This window comes from Hyla sarda, chromosome 4 (assembly GCF_029499605.1).
Source record: "Hyla sarda isolate aHylSar1 chromosome 4, aHylSar1.hap1, whole genome shotgun sequence".
Taxonomy (NCBI): Eukaryota; Metazoa; Chordata; class Amphibia; order Anura; family Hylidae; genus Hyla; species Hyla sarda.
In genome coordinates this window covers 222396851-222412843 of record NC_079192.1, presented here as the reverse complement: position 1 = coordinate 222412843, position 15993 = coordinate 222396851, and the positions used below count along the sequence as shown (strand labels likewise).

The following is a 15993-nucleotide window of genomic DNA, read 5'->3' as shown; positions in this document are numbered from 1 at the left end:
GTCACAAACTTCTCGGCTCGGCAGTTGTTGACTTATCCTTCATAAATTAGTTCAGCTTTCAGGTGCTCCGGTGGGCTGGAAAAGGTGATATAGTCCTAGGAAAGAGACTCCTAGGACTGTATCCACCTTTTCCAGCCCACGGGAGCACCTGAAAGCTGAACTAATTTATGCAGGATAAGTCATCAACTGCCGAGAAGTTCGTTACGAATCAAATTTACTGTAAGTTCGCTCATCTCTAACCGGTACACTTTAAATTAAACGATCTAGGTCAGATGTGAAATAGCATACATTTTTGATAAATGTTTTAAATGTAAGCAAGCTGAAAACAGATACTACAAGATATGCAAACGGTGTCATGTGCTACTAATGATAACTATCCCCCTTAGTAGATAAACACCTGCTAAAGGAAAATAAGTATATTGAAGTAACAAGTAATCAAGTGTGTGAAAACATATTTGTTTCATATGTTTTAGAGAAGAAATTGTGAAGCAGAGGAAAATGAAGAAAGAAGATGCTTATACTGCTCGAGTCAAAGCCTTGTTTTTACAGAAAAATACTGCTCTTTGGGTTGGAACAGGTGGAGGACATATCCTGCTCATTGACTTATCGACTCGACGACCAATAAGAATCATCTCTAGTTTCTGTGACACTATACGTTGCATGGTTCCTTCCCAGCTAGGTAACTGTGTACTAAGAATGTTGTATTTTATTACCCTTATTTTATAGTTTACTGTAACAGATGTCTTCCCCAAATTTAGAGCAAGTAATAATTTACTTAAAATAGCAAAAATCTGATTTATTAAATTTCAATGACTTTTTTTCTTGTATGTTTCTTTCTAGACAAAGGAAGTATAAAGAATGTCATACTTGTTTTAGGATGCCGTTGTACACCACAAAAAGGTACATTTGTCATTTTGTCTCTGAACTGCTTTAAAAAAAAAACTTTAGATCATAACAAGATTTTTTACTATAGAAAATTAACACCACCTTAAAGCATACCTGTTCTTTCAGGTAACTTTTCATGATAAGCTGTCCTGTGTATAGATGAGGATTGAACTGTCTCTGTCATGATTACCGTCATGATGACTTCTTCCAGCCAAAACTTATGTCTACTGCAGCTACAGGACAAACATTATCGGCATTATTCCAGCACCCTCCTCATCTCTATACAATCTCCCCATCTATAGGCCCCCAAACTGTAATAATGGCCACCTTGGTGTCCTATTAAGTACCGTATTTATCGGCGTATAACACGCACTTTTTAGGCTAAAATGTTTAGCCTAAAGTCTACCTGCGTGTTATACGCCGATAAGCCGCTGCAGTTCAATGATTTAAAGTGGGCGCTTTAAATCAATGAACTGCAGTGGCTTTGCAGGTGCAGAGACCGCCAGCGTTGCCGGCTTCTCTGCCCCTGCCTGCACTGGGGTCTAGAGCCCTGCTGCCGTCCCTTCTCTACCCCTGGCTATCGGCGCCGCTGCCCATTCCCTGACTATCGGTGCCGGCGGTGACGTCATGCGCCGCGCCGTGCAGTGCATAGCAACGACGCAGGGGACGCACACCGGAGGCCTGAAGCAGCGCGGACCCGACCCTGGCAACAGGTAATTATGCAACCGGGAATGGGGGGAGGCAACGGGGCAGCGGCGCCGGCAATGGGTGCCGCTGCCCCTTCTCTCCCCCTGGCTATCGGCGCCGCTGCCCCATTGCCGGCGCCGCTTCTCTCCCCCTGGCTATCGGGGCCGGCAATGGGGCGCCGGCACCAATAGTCAGGGGCAGAGAACGGGCAGTGGCGCCGATAGCCAGCGGGAGAGAAGCTGCGGCAGCAGGGCTATAGACCCCAGGAAAGGCAGGGGGAGAGAAGCGGGCAGCAACGGCCTCTCTCCCCCTGCCTTTCCTGGGGGTGTATCGGGGTATACGCATGCACACACACGCACCCTCATTTTACCATGGATATTTGGGTAAAAAACTTTTTTTACCCAAATATCCTTGGTAAAATGAGGGTGCGTGTTATAGGCCGGTGCGTGGTATACCCCGATAAATACGGTAGCTATATCCTCCACAATAGGTAGGTATTTCCCCAATAGGTAGGTATGTCCCACAGTATTTAGAAAGTTCTTATATTAGGAAGTCCTCCTATAGGCAGGTATGTCCTCAGGTAGCCCCCCAGAGATAAATTCATTGGTAGGTAGCTATCTAGATAGGTACATAGCGAGGAAAGAAGAGGAGAAAGAACAGATGTACTTTCTTAATGGCAATATTATGTGGTACATATACAGTGAGTAATTTGTTAATTGTTTTGTTTGTATATTTTCCATTTTTAACTTGAAGTAAAAAAAAAAAAATTATATATATATATATAATTTTGTTCTTTCAAGAAGTTGTCTGTGGACAGATTTTTTTATTTTTATAGATGCCCTGGGTGCTGCCAAAATAATAAATAATCCTGTCCCCAATGCTCTCCACTTCTTCCCGTTACCAGTGACACCCCAACTCAGCCATTGTTTGGCTGAACAAGTATTTTCTGTAGGATTGGCATGTCATCAGTGAGCGGGGAACAATGTCATCAGAATGAAACAGCAGGGCATTGGAGCAAATGTGTATAGGTGGGGACAGTTTAAAATAAAGGTAATCCCTGGACAGCCCCTTTTAAAGCAGTACTGTAATAAAAAATAAAAAAACATGTGGCATGTTGTCCAGACATGTCAAAGGTTTCAATTTTTCCACGTCTCTGTCCTGCTTCTTAATTCCCTGCCTGTCAGTCAAATCCAACACAGTCACTGTTTCGGTTATGCAGTGAATAAGTCTTCCGGAGAGGCATGCTGGGGAGTGAAGAAGGCTGCTTTGTACTTCACCGACTTGTAACTAGTGATTGCAACAGATCTCAGGACTAAGTTCACATCTGTACAGGTAAAAAGAAGAGGGCTTAACTATCAAAATGCTTGAACAGGGGGTGCTATCTGATGTATCCACTATATAACGAATACACCAAGAAGAGAAAGAAAACACCCCAGTGACAAGCACAGAAATGGTTAGATAAAACAAGATGTGTCCCACTAAAACCCCATGTCTAGAAATGAAGGAAGCATGTGCTGTCTGTAGCATGCACTTCTCTCAGAGAGCTGTATCGCTGGGCAGGAGATCACGGAGGGCCCCAGAGGTCTGTGGATTGTGGATAATGTTTCTTTTTTCTTTTTCGTCAGATAACCCCTTGGTGCTTTTTTGTGGTATTTTTTTCATTATTGTTCTAGAGTTTTAACATGTTATCCTGTATTTTAGAAATACAGTCCTTTCTTTCCGTATGGGATATGAACCTTCCACATGAGGTCCAAAACCTTAAAAAGCATAATGAAATAAGACAAGAGTTGGCTGAGAAAGCAAGAGGATTATCACTGGACTAAAAAAAACAATGGTAAGTTATAGAATTATCCACCAATCAGCCAGAACTTTAAAACCACCTGCTTACTCTAATGTAGGTCCCCCTTGTGCCACCAAAACTGCTCTGACCTCTTACGTAGTGTTCATACAATGGAATTTCCGTGCTGAATTCCTTACGGAGATTCCGTGGCAGCAGAGTCCCATTGATATCAATTATGAACATAAAAACAGAACAGGAGCACAATCCTAGTGCATTGATCATGGAGGTGAATTAAAAAGATAGGTGAAGATGAATTATACTCACCGATGTGGGTTAGGCTCAGAGCATAACATCTAAAGCAGCATGTATAGTAGAAGTGGGTCAGCAGCCCTGGAGTGCCCAGTTTCCTCCGGATTTCTGCAAGTAGACAGTGGTTTTTGGATCAGAAAAATTCTCCAGACTTGGCGCTTCTCCGATTAGAAAGGTATATTTATTGATTAAAATTCCATACAGACAGTGTTATGAATCAATCTGTTTCAAGCTCGGACTGAGCTCATTCTCAAGGCGTCCATTGATATCAGCAGAATTTCTGCACCAGATATTTCTGGTGCCGAAATTCTAATTCTTGTTTCTGCAGAAAGAATAGAATTTTCTGCAGAGTCTGCACGGAAATGCATTACCGTTTATGAGACGATGCATTTCTGACTGGTCCTAGCGCCAGCATGTTCTGCCGGCGCTCTGCTAATTTTCCGTGCAGACATTCCACCATGGGAACCCTAGCCTAAAGGTATGAACGCCATAAGTAATGATGTCCTGTGGTATGTGACTTCAAGACATTAGCTGCAGATCCTTGAAGTCCTTGGGCACAGGTTGTGGAGTTGGGCACATCATTGCAAATTATTTATCCGATTGAGATCTTGGGAATACTTAAGGCAGTGTCAATACCTTGAAATTCCTGAACAATTTTTATATTGTAGCAATAGTATTGTAGTATTTTCTAGCTTAAAGAGGCCACATGAGACACTGTTGCTCCAAATTTATCAATATGATCTGAGACAAAACTTAAGTTTCCCAAAATGAGCTGTAATTGTTTGCTATTTATCTAAGGCCCAGAATTATCAATCTGTTAGGTATTGCACCTATTTGTGTTACAGTAGATTTTCTTTGGTTTTGAACCAGACGTGCCACCCTTTCGTCCTCAATTACATCATTGAGGCTTGAACACTCATGATCCAGTCACCTGTTAAATAAGTGGAGCACAACCTGAAATGGCAGAGGCAGTAGAGTTAGCAAGTAGTGTTGTGATCTAATAATGAGATGCGTTAATGCACCAAGTCTGGCTGTTAAGGGTCATCAAATCTGCACAGAATACTGTAAGTGTGAATAGACCATAAAGGGGTTATCCAGCAATAGAAAATCAGAGCTCATTTGTTCCAATAACAGGACCTGTCTGCCGCTTGTACAGGGTATTACAACTTGGCTCCTTTCACTTCAGTGAAATTGAGCTGTGAAACCACGCACAACCTGCAGATGAATGTGGTGCAGTTTTTTTTTGAAGAAATCAGCTCTGTATTTCTAGTGCTGGATGACCTCTTTACAAATTGTGGAGAACAGTGCCTCCTTTTAGGCATTTAGGCAACAATTTGAAAATGAAGATAATGTATCTGTCAAGAAACATTTAATTATTTCATTATTTTTTTTTATTTCTTGTAAAATAATAATTTTTAGCCACTAATAAGGCCACCTGAGAATGTTGACAAATACAAGCAAATATAACAGTTATATTAAATGTTTTTTTCTTTTACCAGCAGAATTAAAGTTCATCAGTGATGCACCTATCAACAGTTTTTGAGATGACAAGCCTACACCTACTGCACTTGGAGACCTATAAGGGCACGGAGTTAAATAATGCAGCAGTTTTTGACAAATATATGGCCTCTTGTATGTTCCGCACAAAGAAAAAAAAACTGTGTAAAATATTTTACTCATATTGATTTATTTTAGATATACATTTATTGTTTTCTTATTTACTGTTTTCTTATTTTGTGCATGTACAAAATGTATGTAAATATCAGTAGGAACTTTTGCTGACAGATACCTTTTTTTATATTTTTAATTATGCAGTTTTAGTGCATTTTCTGTATGAGAATATATATAAATAAATAAGTGCTTTTTGAAGAAGTTAATATTGTTTGGAAATAAAATATATCTAAAATATTTAATTGCTTAATCCATAATACTTATTTTATTTTATTATTTTTTAGCTCTGTTTACATGATTACTTAACATACATTTTATAGGAGCAATCCAGGTCAGTTTTGAAATACCCTTTTATTGAATGTCAGAAAACAGCCAGTTATTGCATAGCACTGTGACACTATATCCACAAGGATGTGCCTTAATTGAATGGTGTAATATTGTGATATCACAGTCAAGTAATAAATGTTCATTTGATGGGACAATATCTCCATCAGTCCTATAGTGACATTCAAGAAGGGAATATGCAGGACCTGTTCAGGCTATATAAACCTCAAAAATATATCTTAAGTTTTTAATAAATTAAGAAATAGACATCTGCATCTGTAAACATTTCGAGATCACTTTGTCTGAACATAAAAACATTTAAAACATGGCTCCTATAGGCTCATCAACTTTCTTATGTGGATTTTCTCCATTTTCTTCACACAGAATAACTAACTCACAAATACACTCAGCTAACAACACTACAAACAGTGGCATAACACCAGTATTACCCCACAAATCTTCCAACAACATAAGTAAGTACAAGAGTAATGAGCAGTGGAGCTCAGTCTTCCATCCACTGGTTGGCATGATTGACAGAACAGGTTCTCAACTGTGTTGTTTATTTTATTCTCATCATGACCTGAAGCAATACACTTTTGGAGAAGTTACACATGGAAAATGATGGATATACAACTAAGATTAACCCCATTAAAATAAAAAAGAAACATTTTCCATGTCTCAGTAGAAGAACATTGATAAGGATCTACTGAAAATAAGACCAAAAAGAGACAATATTTTCTCCAATTTGCATTCATTTGAGATTCGAGCTTTTGGAACTAAATTATTAAACTATGATAATTGTCAAGTGACAGAGGTCATAAAATTAGCATTCAAGATAAAAAGGACTATATTGATATGGCTGATAGACTGTGAGGCTGAATTTAAACATCGTAAAATTTTCAGCTTGTGTTTTATTTTTTTTGCACTGATTTTCCACATTATTTTGTGGCCCGAGTATTTTGCTTGCCACTTCAGAACTCTCCAGCGCTTTGTTGCCATCCATTTCTGGGTGCGCTTTTGATGTATGTTTGGGGTCCATGTCCTGCTGGAAGACCCAAGATCTCAGACGCAAACCCAGCTTTCTGACACTGGGCTGTACAGTGCAACCCGAAATCCATTGGTAATCCTCAGATTTCATGATGCCTTGCACATATTCAAGGCACCCAGCGCGAGAGGCAACAAAGCAACCACAAAACACCATTGAACCTCCACCATATTTCACTGTAGGTACTGTGTTCTTTTCTTTGTAGGCCTCATTCCTTTTTCGGTAAACAGTAGAATGAAGTGCTCTATCTTGGTCTCATCTGTCCAAAAGACGTTTTCCCAGAAGGATTTTGGCTTACTCAAGTTCATTTTGGCAAAACGTAGTCTTGCTTTTTTGTCTCTGTGTCAGCAGTGGGGACCCCCTGGATCTCCTTCCATAGCGTTTCATTTAAATGTCGACGGATTCGCGCTGACACTGATGCTTCCTGAGCCTGCAGAACAGTTTGAATATCTTTGGAACTTGTTTGGGGCTGTTTATCCCCCATCCGGACTATCCTGCGTTGACACCTTTCATCAATTTTTCTCTTCCGTCCATGTCCAGGGAGATTAGCAACAGTGCCATGCGTTGCAAACTTCTTGATAATGTTGCGCACTGTGGACAAAGGGAATTCTAGATCTCTGGAGATGGACTTGTAACCTTAATATTGTTAATATTTTTCCACAATTTTGTTTCTCAAGTCCTCAGACTGTTCTCTTCTCTTTCTGTTGTCCATGCTTAGTGTGGCACACACAGACACACAATCCAAAGACTAAGGGAACTTCTCTCTTTTTTTATCTGCTTTCAGGTGTGATTTTTATATTGCCCACACCTGTTACTTGCCCCAGGTGAGTTTAACCACTTAGGGACCCAGGGTGTATAGGTACGGGATGCCTGCTGAAATCATTCAGCAGGCATCCCATGACAATGCCTGAATTGATTGTCGATTTGCGGTGATCGCCGACATGGGGGGCATGTCGGCGATCGCGCAAAACACTGATCAATTCAGATCGGCGATCTGTGGCGATTCCGGGCTAATCGGGTCTCTGGTGACCCGATAGCCCAGAAAATAGGGATGATCGGATCTGTCATCGACATCTACAACCATTCCGAAGGATAGGAGCGAGATGGCGGCAGGGACCTTGGGCACGCGGGGACTGGCGGCAGGTACCTTGGGCACGCGGGGACAGAGGACCTGCGAGTGGAGCTGGGGAGGACCGGCAGGCAAGTGGAGGCAGCCACAGCATCAGAGGCAGCAGTGAAGATCGCTGTAAAGTGATCTTCACTGCTGCTTCTAGGAGTTCTAAACTACAACTCCCAGCATGCCCAGACAGTCTTTGTCTGTCTGGGCATGCTGGGAGTTGTAGTTTTGCAACATCTGGAAGGGCACAGTTTGGAGACCACTACACAGTGGTCTCCAAATTGTTCTTCAGTTGTTGCATAACTACAACTCCCAAAATGCCCTTCGGCGGTCTGGGAATGCTGAGAGTTGTAGTTGTTCAACAACTGAAAGCACACTGGTTGGGAAACATTTTCTGTTTCTTAACTCAGTGTTTCCCAACCCATGTGCCTCCAGCTCTTGCAAAACTATAACTCCCAGCATGCACTGACAGACCATGCCTGCTGGGAGTTGTAGTTTTACAACAGCTGGAATCACACTGGTTGGGAAACACTGAGTTAAGTAACAAACTCTGTGTTTTGCAACCAGTGTCCATCCAGCGGTTCCATAACTACAACCCTCAGCAGAGAGAGATGCGAGGATAGCACACCGAAGTAATTCCACAGCAGGTGGGTGCAAGCCAAAGTCAATATATCAATCTTCCTGGACCAAATATTAAGGCCATATGCAGAACATTCTTGTTCTTTTATCCGTGACACTGCCGATTTTCTGCAGAAAATCGACACTGTCTCTTTATCTGCCAATACAATTTTGGCTACACTTGATGTGACGTCTCTGTACACCTCCATTCCACATGATGCTGGAATGGAGGCAGTACAGAGAATGATTGGATCTGACCTTCCGCCAGAAAAATGTGATCTAATACTTTCATTACTTAACATCATACTCACTTGCAATTATTTTTCTTTCAATGACAAATTTTATTTACAGTTGACAGGGACCGCCATGGGCACGAACGTGGCACCTACGTATGCCAACGTGTTCATGGCGGCCCTGGAGGAGATGTCTATCTATGGGTGCCACCACTTCAGCCATGTGCTGGGGTGGTGGCGCTACATCGATGACCTCTTTCTCATCTGGTCAGGTTCTGATTCACAATTATTTGATTTTTCCACTTTTCTTAACAGTATTCATGAGCACATTAAATTTACGTTATCTTTTTCTACTACATCCATTAATTTTTTGGATACAATGATCATGGTTGATGGCGGAAGGTTGGTCACAGATTTATATACCAAGCCAACGGATTCTAACTCGGTTCTAAGGTACGACAGTCATCATCCTCGTCCCATGATCCAATCCCTCCCCTGCAGTCAGATGACCAGAGTGCGTCGGGTCGTCGGTCTGGAGGAGAGGATAAAACCGGCTCTTAATAAGATGTCCTCTAACTTTTCTAAAAGAGGTTATCCATCAGTATTACTAAAAGAAAGTGTACAAAAAGCGCTTGTGTTAAAACGTGACACCCTGATTTCTTCTACAGAAAGAATTATTAAACCACCACGTATCAGTTTTATTTCCACCTATAATACAGCCTCTAATAACATCGCTAGGATCATTAGAAAACACTGGTCTATTGTGCAAAAATGCTATACTAATATCCTTGAATTTCAAATCCCCCCCCCCCCTTGATGTCATACCGCAGATCTCCCAGCTTACGTGATAAGCTGGTGAAGGCGGATGTGTCTGGCAACAAGGGTGACCGACAAAAATATTTGACAGTGGCACAAAAGGGGTCCTTCCCATGCAGGACATGTATTAACTGCCCTCGCATGGATAAGGGTCCGGTTTTTTGTCACCCAAGAACTAAGAAAGAATATAAACTAAAATATCTAACGTGTAAATCGAGTTATGTAATATATGTCTTGACTTGCCCTTGCAAACTACTTTATGTCGGAGAAACGATATTAGACTTCCGGACCCGCCTCAATCAACACCGGTATTCCATACGTACAGGACGTGTGGATTTACCGATGTCGAAGCATTTTATTGAGGCGGGTCATTCGGAATCGAATTTAAGATACATTTTAATTGATCATGTTCCTAACACCAAGAAAGGTGGCGACAGGGAAAATCGCCTCAAAAGGCGAGAATTATATTGGATTTACGAGCTAGGCTCCCTGCAACCATTGGGTCTCAATGTTGATTTCTCTGTTACCCCAGCCATCTATAACGCACGATTGTCATCTCGGATAGTGGATATCAGCTATTATTGTAAAATGTTAAAAAACATATATTATTTGTAATAATAATTCTCATTTCTCTTGCCTTTTAGATCGTTTTTAATTCTTTGAGAATGGCTGTGATGACTCACCAGATCGTTCCAATGTTGATATTCTACTGTATTAATATCAATATTTGTGTTATGACATCTGAATTATTATTTTCTCAACATATATATTTTTTGTCCTCATTATTGAGCTATGTGTGCCGCGGCACGTGATTACGTGCTGGGACGCACATTAGCTCTATTTTTAATTACTTATTGCTATGAAGTAATTGTACACCACTTTTTTTTATATATACACTATAGTGTTTAGTTCACATTTGATGTATCTCTTTATTTTTCAATTTTTTGTGGATGTGGATGTGTACATGTGTGCGCCACATTTTGTGGCGCGCGCATCGACACAGATACATAACATATTTAAATATTATTCACTACTTTCTTACACGAACACAGTATATATATATTTACCTTTTATTCTATTTCACTTTCTTTTTATATAAAAAGATTTTCACATTTTATATATTCATCTTTTTCATTTTTTTTATATATCTATTTTTTATATATCCACCCTTTTTCCCATTTCACTGTATTGATTCAAGCACATATATACACATTTTTCAGTAACATTTTTTGCCAACTCTATGCCCTTAATAAAGATGTCGGTTCAGGACCTGCGCTGCTACTGCGCACGCGTGTGTCCCTGATTCAGTACCGGGACTCGCGCTGTGTTCGCGCATGCGCTGGTCCAGGACGTGTACACGTCATATGACTACATGACGCAGACACGTCGATCACATGACACCGGTGCCATGTGAGCCCGGGGGTCATGTGATTTCAGCGTCCGGAAGCTGCAATGGCGGCAGCAACCACGAGATACATATCGCATACCTATGATGTAAAGTTAATTATGGTGAGTCATGACAGCCCACCCCCTCACTAATGTTTTTAACCATTACACCTGCACTGTAATTAACTATTTATGGTTTTATGATGGAATATAAAAATATATACATGCACATAATTTTTATTATATGCACACTTGCATTTTCGTTTTACACTTTATATGATTGTTTTCTATTTTTGCTATCATGTTGTATATGAATTTTGATAATTTCTTGTAATTATGTAATGATTGGAATTTGATTGTTCACCTGATATATTGTCACCCTGATACCCACCATGTTATGCTTGAGAAAGGCAGTGTGATACTGCCAAAACGTTGTATCTTGATATGGGATATTAAACCGCACTTTGATTTGAACACTATTTGGTGTGCTGCCTAATACCTACTTTGGATACAACCCTCAGCATGCATGGACAGCCAAAGGGCATGCTGGGAGTTGTAGTTTTGCAATAGCTGGATGTTTACACCCCCGTGTGAATGTACAGGGTACATTCACACGGGCGGGGGTTTACAGTGAGTTTCTCTCTGCAAGTTTGAGATGCAGCTAATTTTCCGCTGCAGCTCAAACTCCCAGCAGGAAACTCGCTGTGAACGCCCTTGTGAATGTACCCTAAAAACACTACACTACAAAATAAAAAGTAAAAAATAACACATATACACATATCCCTACACAGTCGTCCAGCCTCCGGCTGTTGCAAAACAACAACTCTCAGTATTGCAGGACAGCCATTGACTGTCCAGGCATGCTGAGAGTTTTGCAACAGCTAGAGGCACCCTGTTTGGGAATCACTGGCGTAGAATACCCCTATGCAAATCCCTAATTTAGGCCTCAAATGTGCATGGTGCTCTCTCACTATGGAGTCCTGTCTTATTTCAAGGCAACAGTTTAGGGCCACATATGGGGTATTTGTGTACTCGGGAGAAATTGGCTAACAGACTTTGTGGGGCTTTTTCCCTTTTTACTCCTTATGAAAAGGTAAAGTTGGGGTCTACTCCAGCATGTTGTTGTACAAAAAAAAAATTTTTTACACTAACAAACTGGTGTTGCCCCATACTTTTCATAAGAGGTAAAAGGAAAAAAAGACAAGTAGGGAAACACCCCATATGTGGATGTAAAATGCTCTGCGGGCGCACAACATGGCTCAGGAGTGAGAGCACACTGTTACGCCGAGCGCTCCGGGTCCCCGTTCCTCCCCGGAGCGCTCGCCTCATCCTCGTTGCTGCAGCGCCCCGGTCAGATCCACTGACCGGGTGCGCTGCGGTACCGCCTCCAGCCGGGATGCGATTCGCTATGCGGGTGGCGCCCGCTCGCGATGCGCACCCCGGCTCCCGTACCTGACTCGCTCTCCGTCGGTCCTGTCCCGGCGCGCGCGGCCCCGCTCCCTAGGGCGCGCGCGCGCCGGGTCTCTGCGATTTAAAGGGCCAGTGCACCAATGATGGTGCCTGGTCCAATCTTCCCAATTACCTTGATTAGTCTCCACTTGTGCACTTCCTACTTATACCTCACTTCCCCTGCACTCCCTTGCCGGATCTTGTTGCCCTTGTGCCTAGTGAAAGCGTTCCCTTGTTTGTTCCTAGCCCGTGTTCCAGACCTCCTGCCGTTGCCCCTGACTACGATCCTTGCTGCCTGCCCCGACCTTCTGCTACGTCCGACCTTGCCTTTGTCTACTCCCTTGTACCGCGCCTATCTTCAGCAGTCAGAGAGGTTGAGCCGTTGCTAGTGGATACGACCTGGTCACTACCGCCGCAGCAAGACCATCCCGCTTTGCGGCGGGCTCTGGTGAAAACCTGTAGTGACTTAGAACCGGTCCACTAGCACGGTCCTCGCCAATCCCTCTCTGGCACAGAGGATCCACCTCCTACCAGCCGGGATCGTGACAGTAGATCCGGCCATGGATTCCGCTGAAGTTCCTCTGCCAGTTGTCGCCGACCTCCCCACTCTGGTCGCCCAGCAAGCCCGACTGGTCGCCCAGCAAGCCCGACAGATTGCCCAACGAAATCACCAGCTGGCATACTTGACCACCGTGACACTGCAACTTCAGTCACAGATACAGCAGCTGCTGCCGCAGATACAGCAACTTCAGTCACCGACACAGCAGCTGCAACAACCATCTCCTCCGCCGGCTCCTGCAACTCCTCCGCAGCAACCGGCCGCTCCTAACCCCTGCTTGTCCCTGCCGGACAAATTTGATGAGGACTCTAGACTCTGCCGTGGTCTCCTTTCTGGAAAGGCCTTGTCTGGGGCCACACCACTCTGGGACCGCAATGATCCTGCCACAGCCACAGTCCAGTCCTTCTTCGCTGAGGTCCGTGGTGTCTTCGAGGAGCCTGCCCGAGCTTCTTCTGCCGAGACTGCCCTGCTGAACCTGGCCCAGGGTGTTTCTTCCGTTGGCGAGTACGCCATTCAGTTCCGTGCTCTTGCTTCCGAATTATCCTGGAATAATGAGGCCCTCTGCGCGACCTTTAAAAAAGGCCTATCCAGCAACATTAAAGATGTTCTGGCCGCACGAGAAACTCCTGCTAACCTACATGAACTCATTCATCTTGCCACTCGCATTGACATGCGTTTTTCCGGATGGCGTCTGGAGCTCCGCCTGGATATGGACTTTGTTCGCACGAGGCGTTTTTTCTCCCCGGCTCCTCTCTCCTCTGGTCCTCTGCAAACCGTTCCTGTGCCTCCCGCCGTGGAGGCTATGCAAGTTGACCGGTCTCGCTTGACACCTCAAGAGAGGACACGACGCCGCATGGAGAATCTTTTCCTGTACTATGCCGGTACCGAACACTTCCTGAAGGATTGTCCTATCCGTCCTCCCCGCCTGGAAAGACGTACGCTGACTCCGCACAAAGGTGACACAGTTCTTGATGTCAACTCTGCTTCTCCACGCCTTACTGTGCCTGTGCGGATATCTGCCTCTACCTTCTCCTTCTCTACTATGGCCTTCTTGGATTCCGGATCTGCAGGAAATTTTTTTTTGGCCTCTCTTATCAACAGGTTCAACGTCCCTGTGACCAGTCTCGCCAGACCCCTCTACATCAATTGTGTTAACAATGAAAGATTGGACTGTGCCGTGCGTTACCGCACGGAACCCCTCCTAATGTGCCTCGGACCTCATCACGGAAAAATTGAGTTTTTTGTCCTCAGGTTCTTTGGCCCCAAGAAGAGGGGGAGACCCAAGGGGGGGGGTACTGTTACGCCGAGCGCTCCGGGTCCCCGTTCCTCCCCGGAGCGCTCGCCTCATCCTCGTTGCTGCAGCGCCCCGGTCAGATCCACTGACCGGGTGCGCTGCGGTACCGCCTCCAGCCGGGATGCGATTCGCTATGCGGGTGGCGCCCGCTCGCGATGCGCACCCCGGCTCCCGTACCTGACTCGCTCTCCGTCGGTCCTGTCCCGGCGCGCGCGGCCCCGCTCCCTAGGGCGCGCGCGCGCCGGGTCTCTGCGATTTAAAGGGCCAGTGCACCAATAATGGTGCCTGGTCCAATCTTCCCAATTACCTTGATTAGTCTCCACTTGTGCACTTCCTACTTATACCTCACTTCCCCTGCACTCCCTTGCCGGATCTTGTTGCCCTTGTGCCTAGTGAAAGCGTTCCCTTGTTTGTTCCTAGCCCGTGTTCCAGACCTCCTGCCATTGCCCCTGACTACGATCCTTGCTGCCTGCCCCGACCTTCTGCTACGTCCGACCTTGCCTTTGTCTACTCCCTTGTACCGCGCCTATCTTCAGCAGTCAGAGAGGTTGAGCCGTTGCTAGTGGATACGACCTGGTCACTACCGCCGCAGCAAGACCATCCCGCTTTGCGGCGGGCTCTGGTGAAAACCTGTAGTGACTTAGAACCGGTCCACTAGCACGGTCCTCGCCAATCCCTCTCTGGCACAGAGGATCCACCTCCTACCAGCCGGGATCGTGACACACACTATGTACATTTGAGGTGATTTCCACAGGGGTGGCTGATCATTACAGTGGTTCTGACATAAAGACGAAAAAAAGACACCCACATGTGACCCCATTTTGGGAACTACACACCTTACAGAATGTAACAAGGGGTATAGTGAGCCTTCATTTTCGTTAAAGTTGTAGGTGAAAATGAAAAATGTGTATCCTTTCACTAAAATGCTGGTGTTATCTTACATTTTTCATTTTCACAAGGGGTAATAGGAAAAAAGCCCCCCAATAATTTCTAACCCCATGTCTTCTGAGTATATAAATACCCCATATGTGGATGTAAAGTGCTCTGCGGCACACTACAATGCGCAGAAGAGAAGGAGCACCATTGGGCTTTTGGAGAGAGAATGGCCCTTATTTACTAAGAGTGGAGTGTAGGTTTCTTTGTGGGTTTTATTTCCCTACAATTTATTTTCCATGGTATTTACTAAGGTTTCCTTACATTTTCCACTTTCCCTACACTTTGCTTTTTTTTTTTTTACACATGCACTGATCTGTCTGGTTTTCCTCAGCTCAAATCCACCACATTTTATGTGGAAACCTTAGTAAATATGTCGTTTTTTTGTGAAAATGTCAGCAACACTCCCCCTTTTTGGACACCACGGCTCTTTCCCGGAGGCCACGCTCCTTTTTCGGGTTTTTCTAGCAAAATGGAGAGTTAGTCAGGGGTTTGTCAATGCTGGCGCAAAATCTGGCGCAGACAGAATTTCTGGCTCAATGCGACAGAATCTGGCGCACAACCCGACAAAACATGTCAGGTTTGCAATAGTAAATGAGGGCCAATGTGCCTGGAATTGAAGGCCACGTGTGTTTACAAAGCTCCCATGGTGCCAGAACAGTAGAACACCCCCTCACATGTGACAGCATTTTGGAAACTAAACCCCTCAAGGCACGTAACAAGGGGTGCAGTGAGCATTTACACCCCACTGGTGTCTGACAGATTTTTGGAACAGTGGTCCATGAAAATGAAAATTTTTATTTTTAATTTGCACAGCCCACTGTTCCAAAGATCTGTCAAACACCAGTGGGGTGTAAATGCTCACTGCACCCCTTGTAATGTGCCTT

At 44.1% G+C, this 15993-nt stretch overlaps 1 protein-coding gene across 3 annotated transcripts in view; it reads left to right on the top strand.

Moving 5' to 3' along the window:
• The window catches only part of LRRK2 (leucine rich repeat kinase 2), a 148123-nt gene extending 142562 nt beyond the window's left edge, over window positions 1-5561 (top strand). For 2 of the 3 annotated variants that reach the window (XM_056573633.1, XM_056573630.1), the window contains exons 50-53: window positions 474-679; window positions 841-900; window positions 3274-3406; window positions 5161-5561. In XM_056573633.1, the coding sequence (XP_056429608.1) occupies window positions 474-679; window positions 841-900; window positions 3274-3395 (388 nt within the window). In that variant the 3' untranslated portion in view covers window positions 3396-3406; window positions 5161-5561. The remainder of the gene's footprint in view (window positions 1-473; window positions 680-840; window positions 901-3273; window positions 3407-5160) is intronic. The other variant, XM_056573631.1, reaches the window with a different exon arrangement.
• Window positions 5562-15993: the final 10432 nt, after the last annotated feature.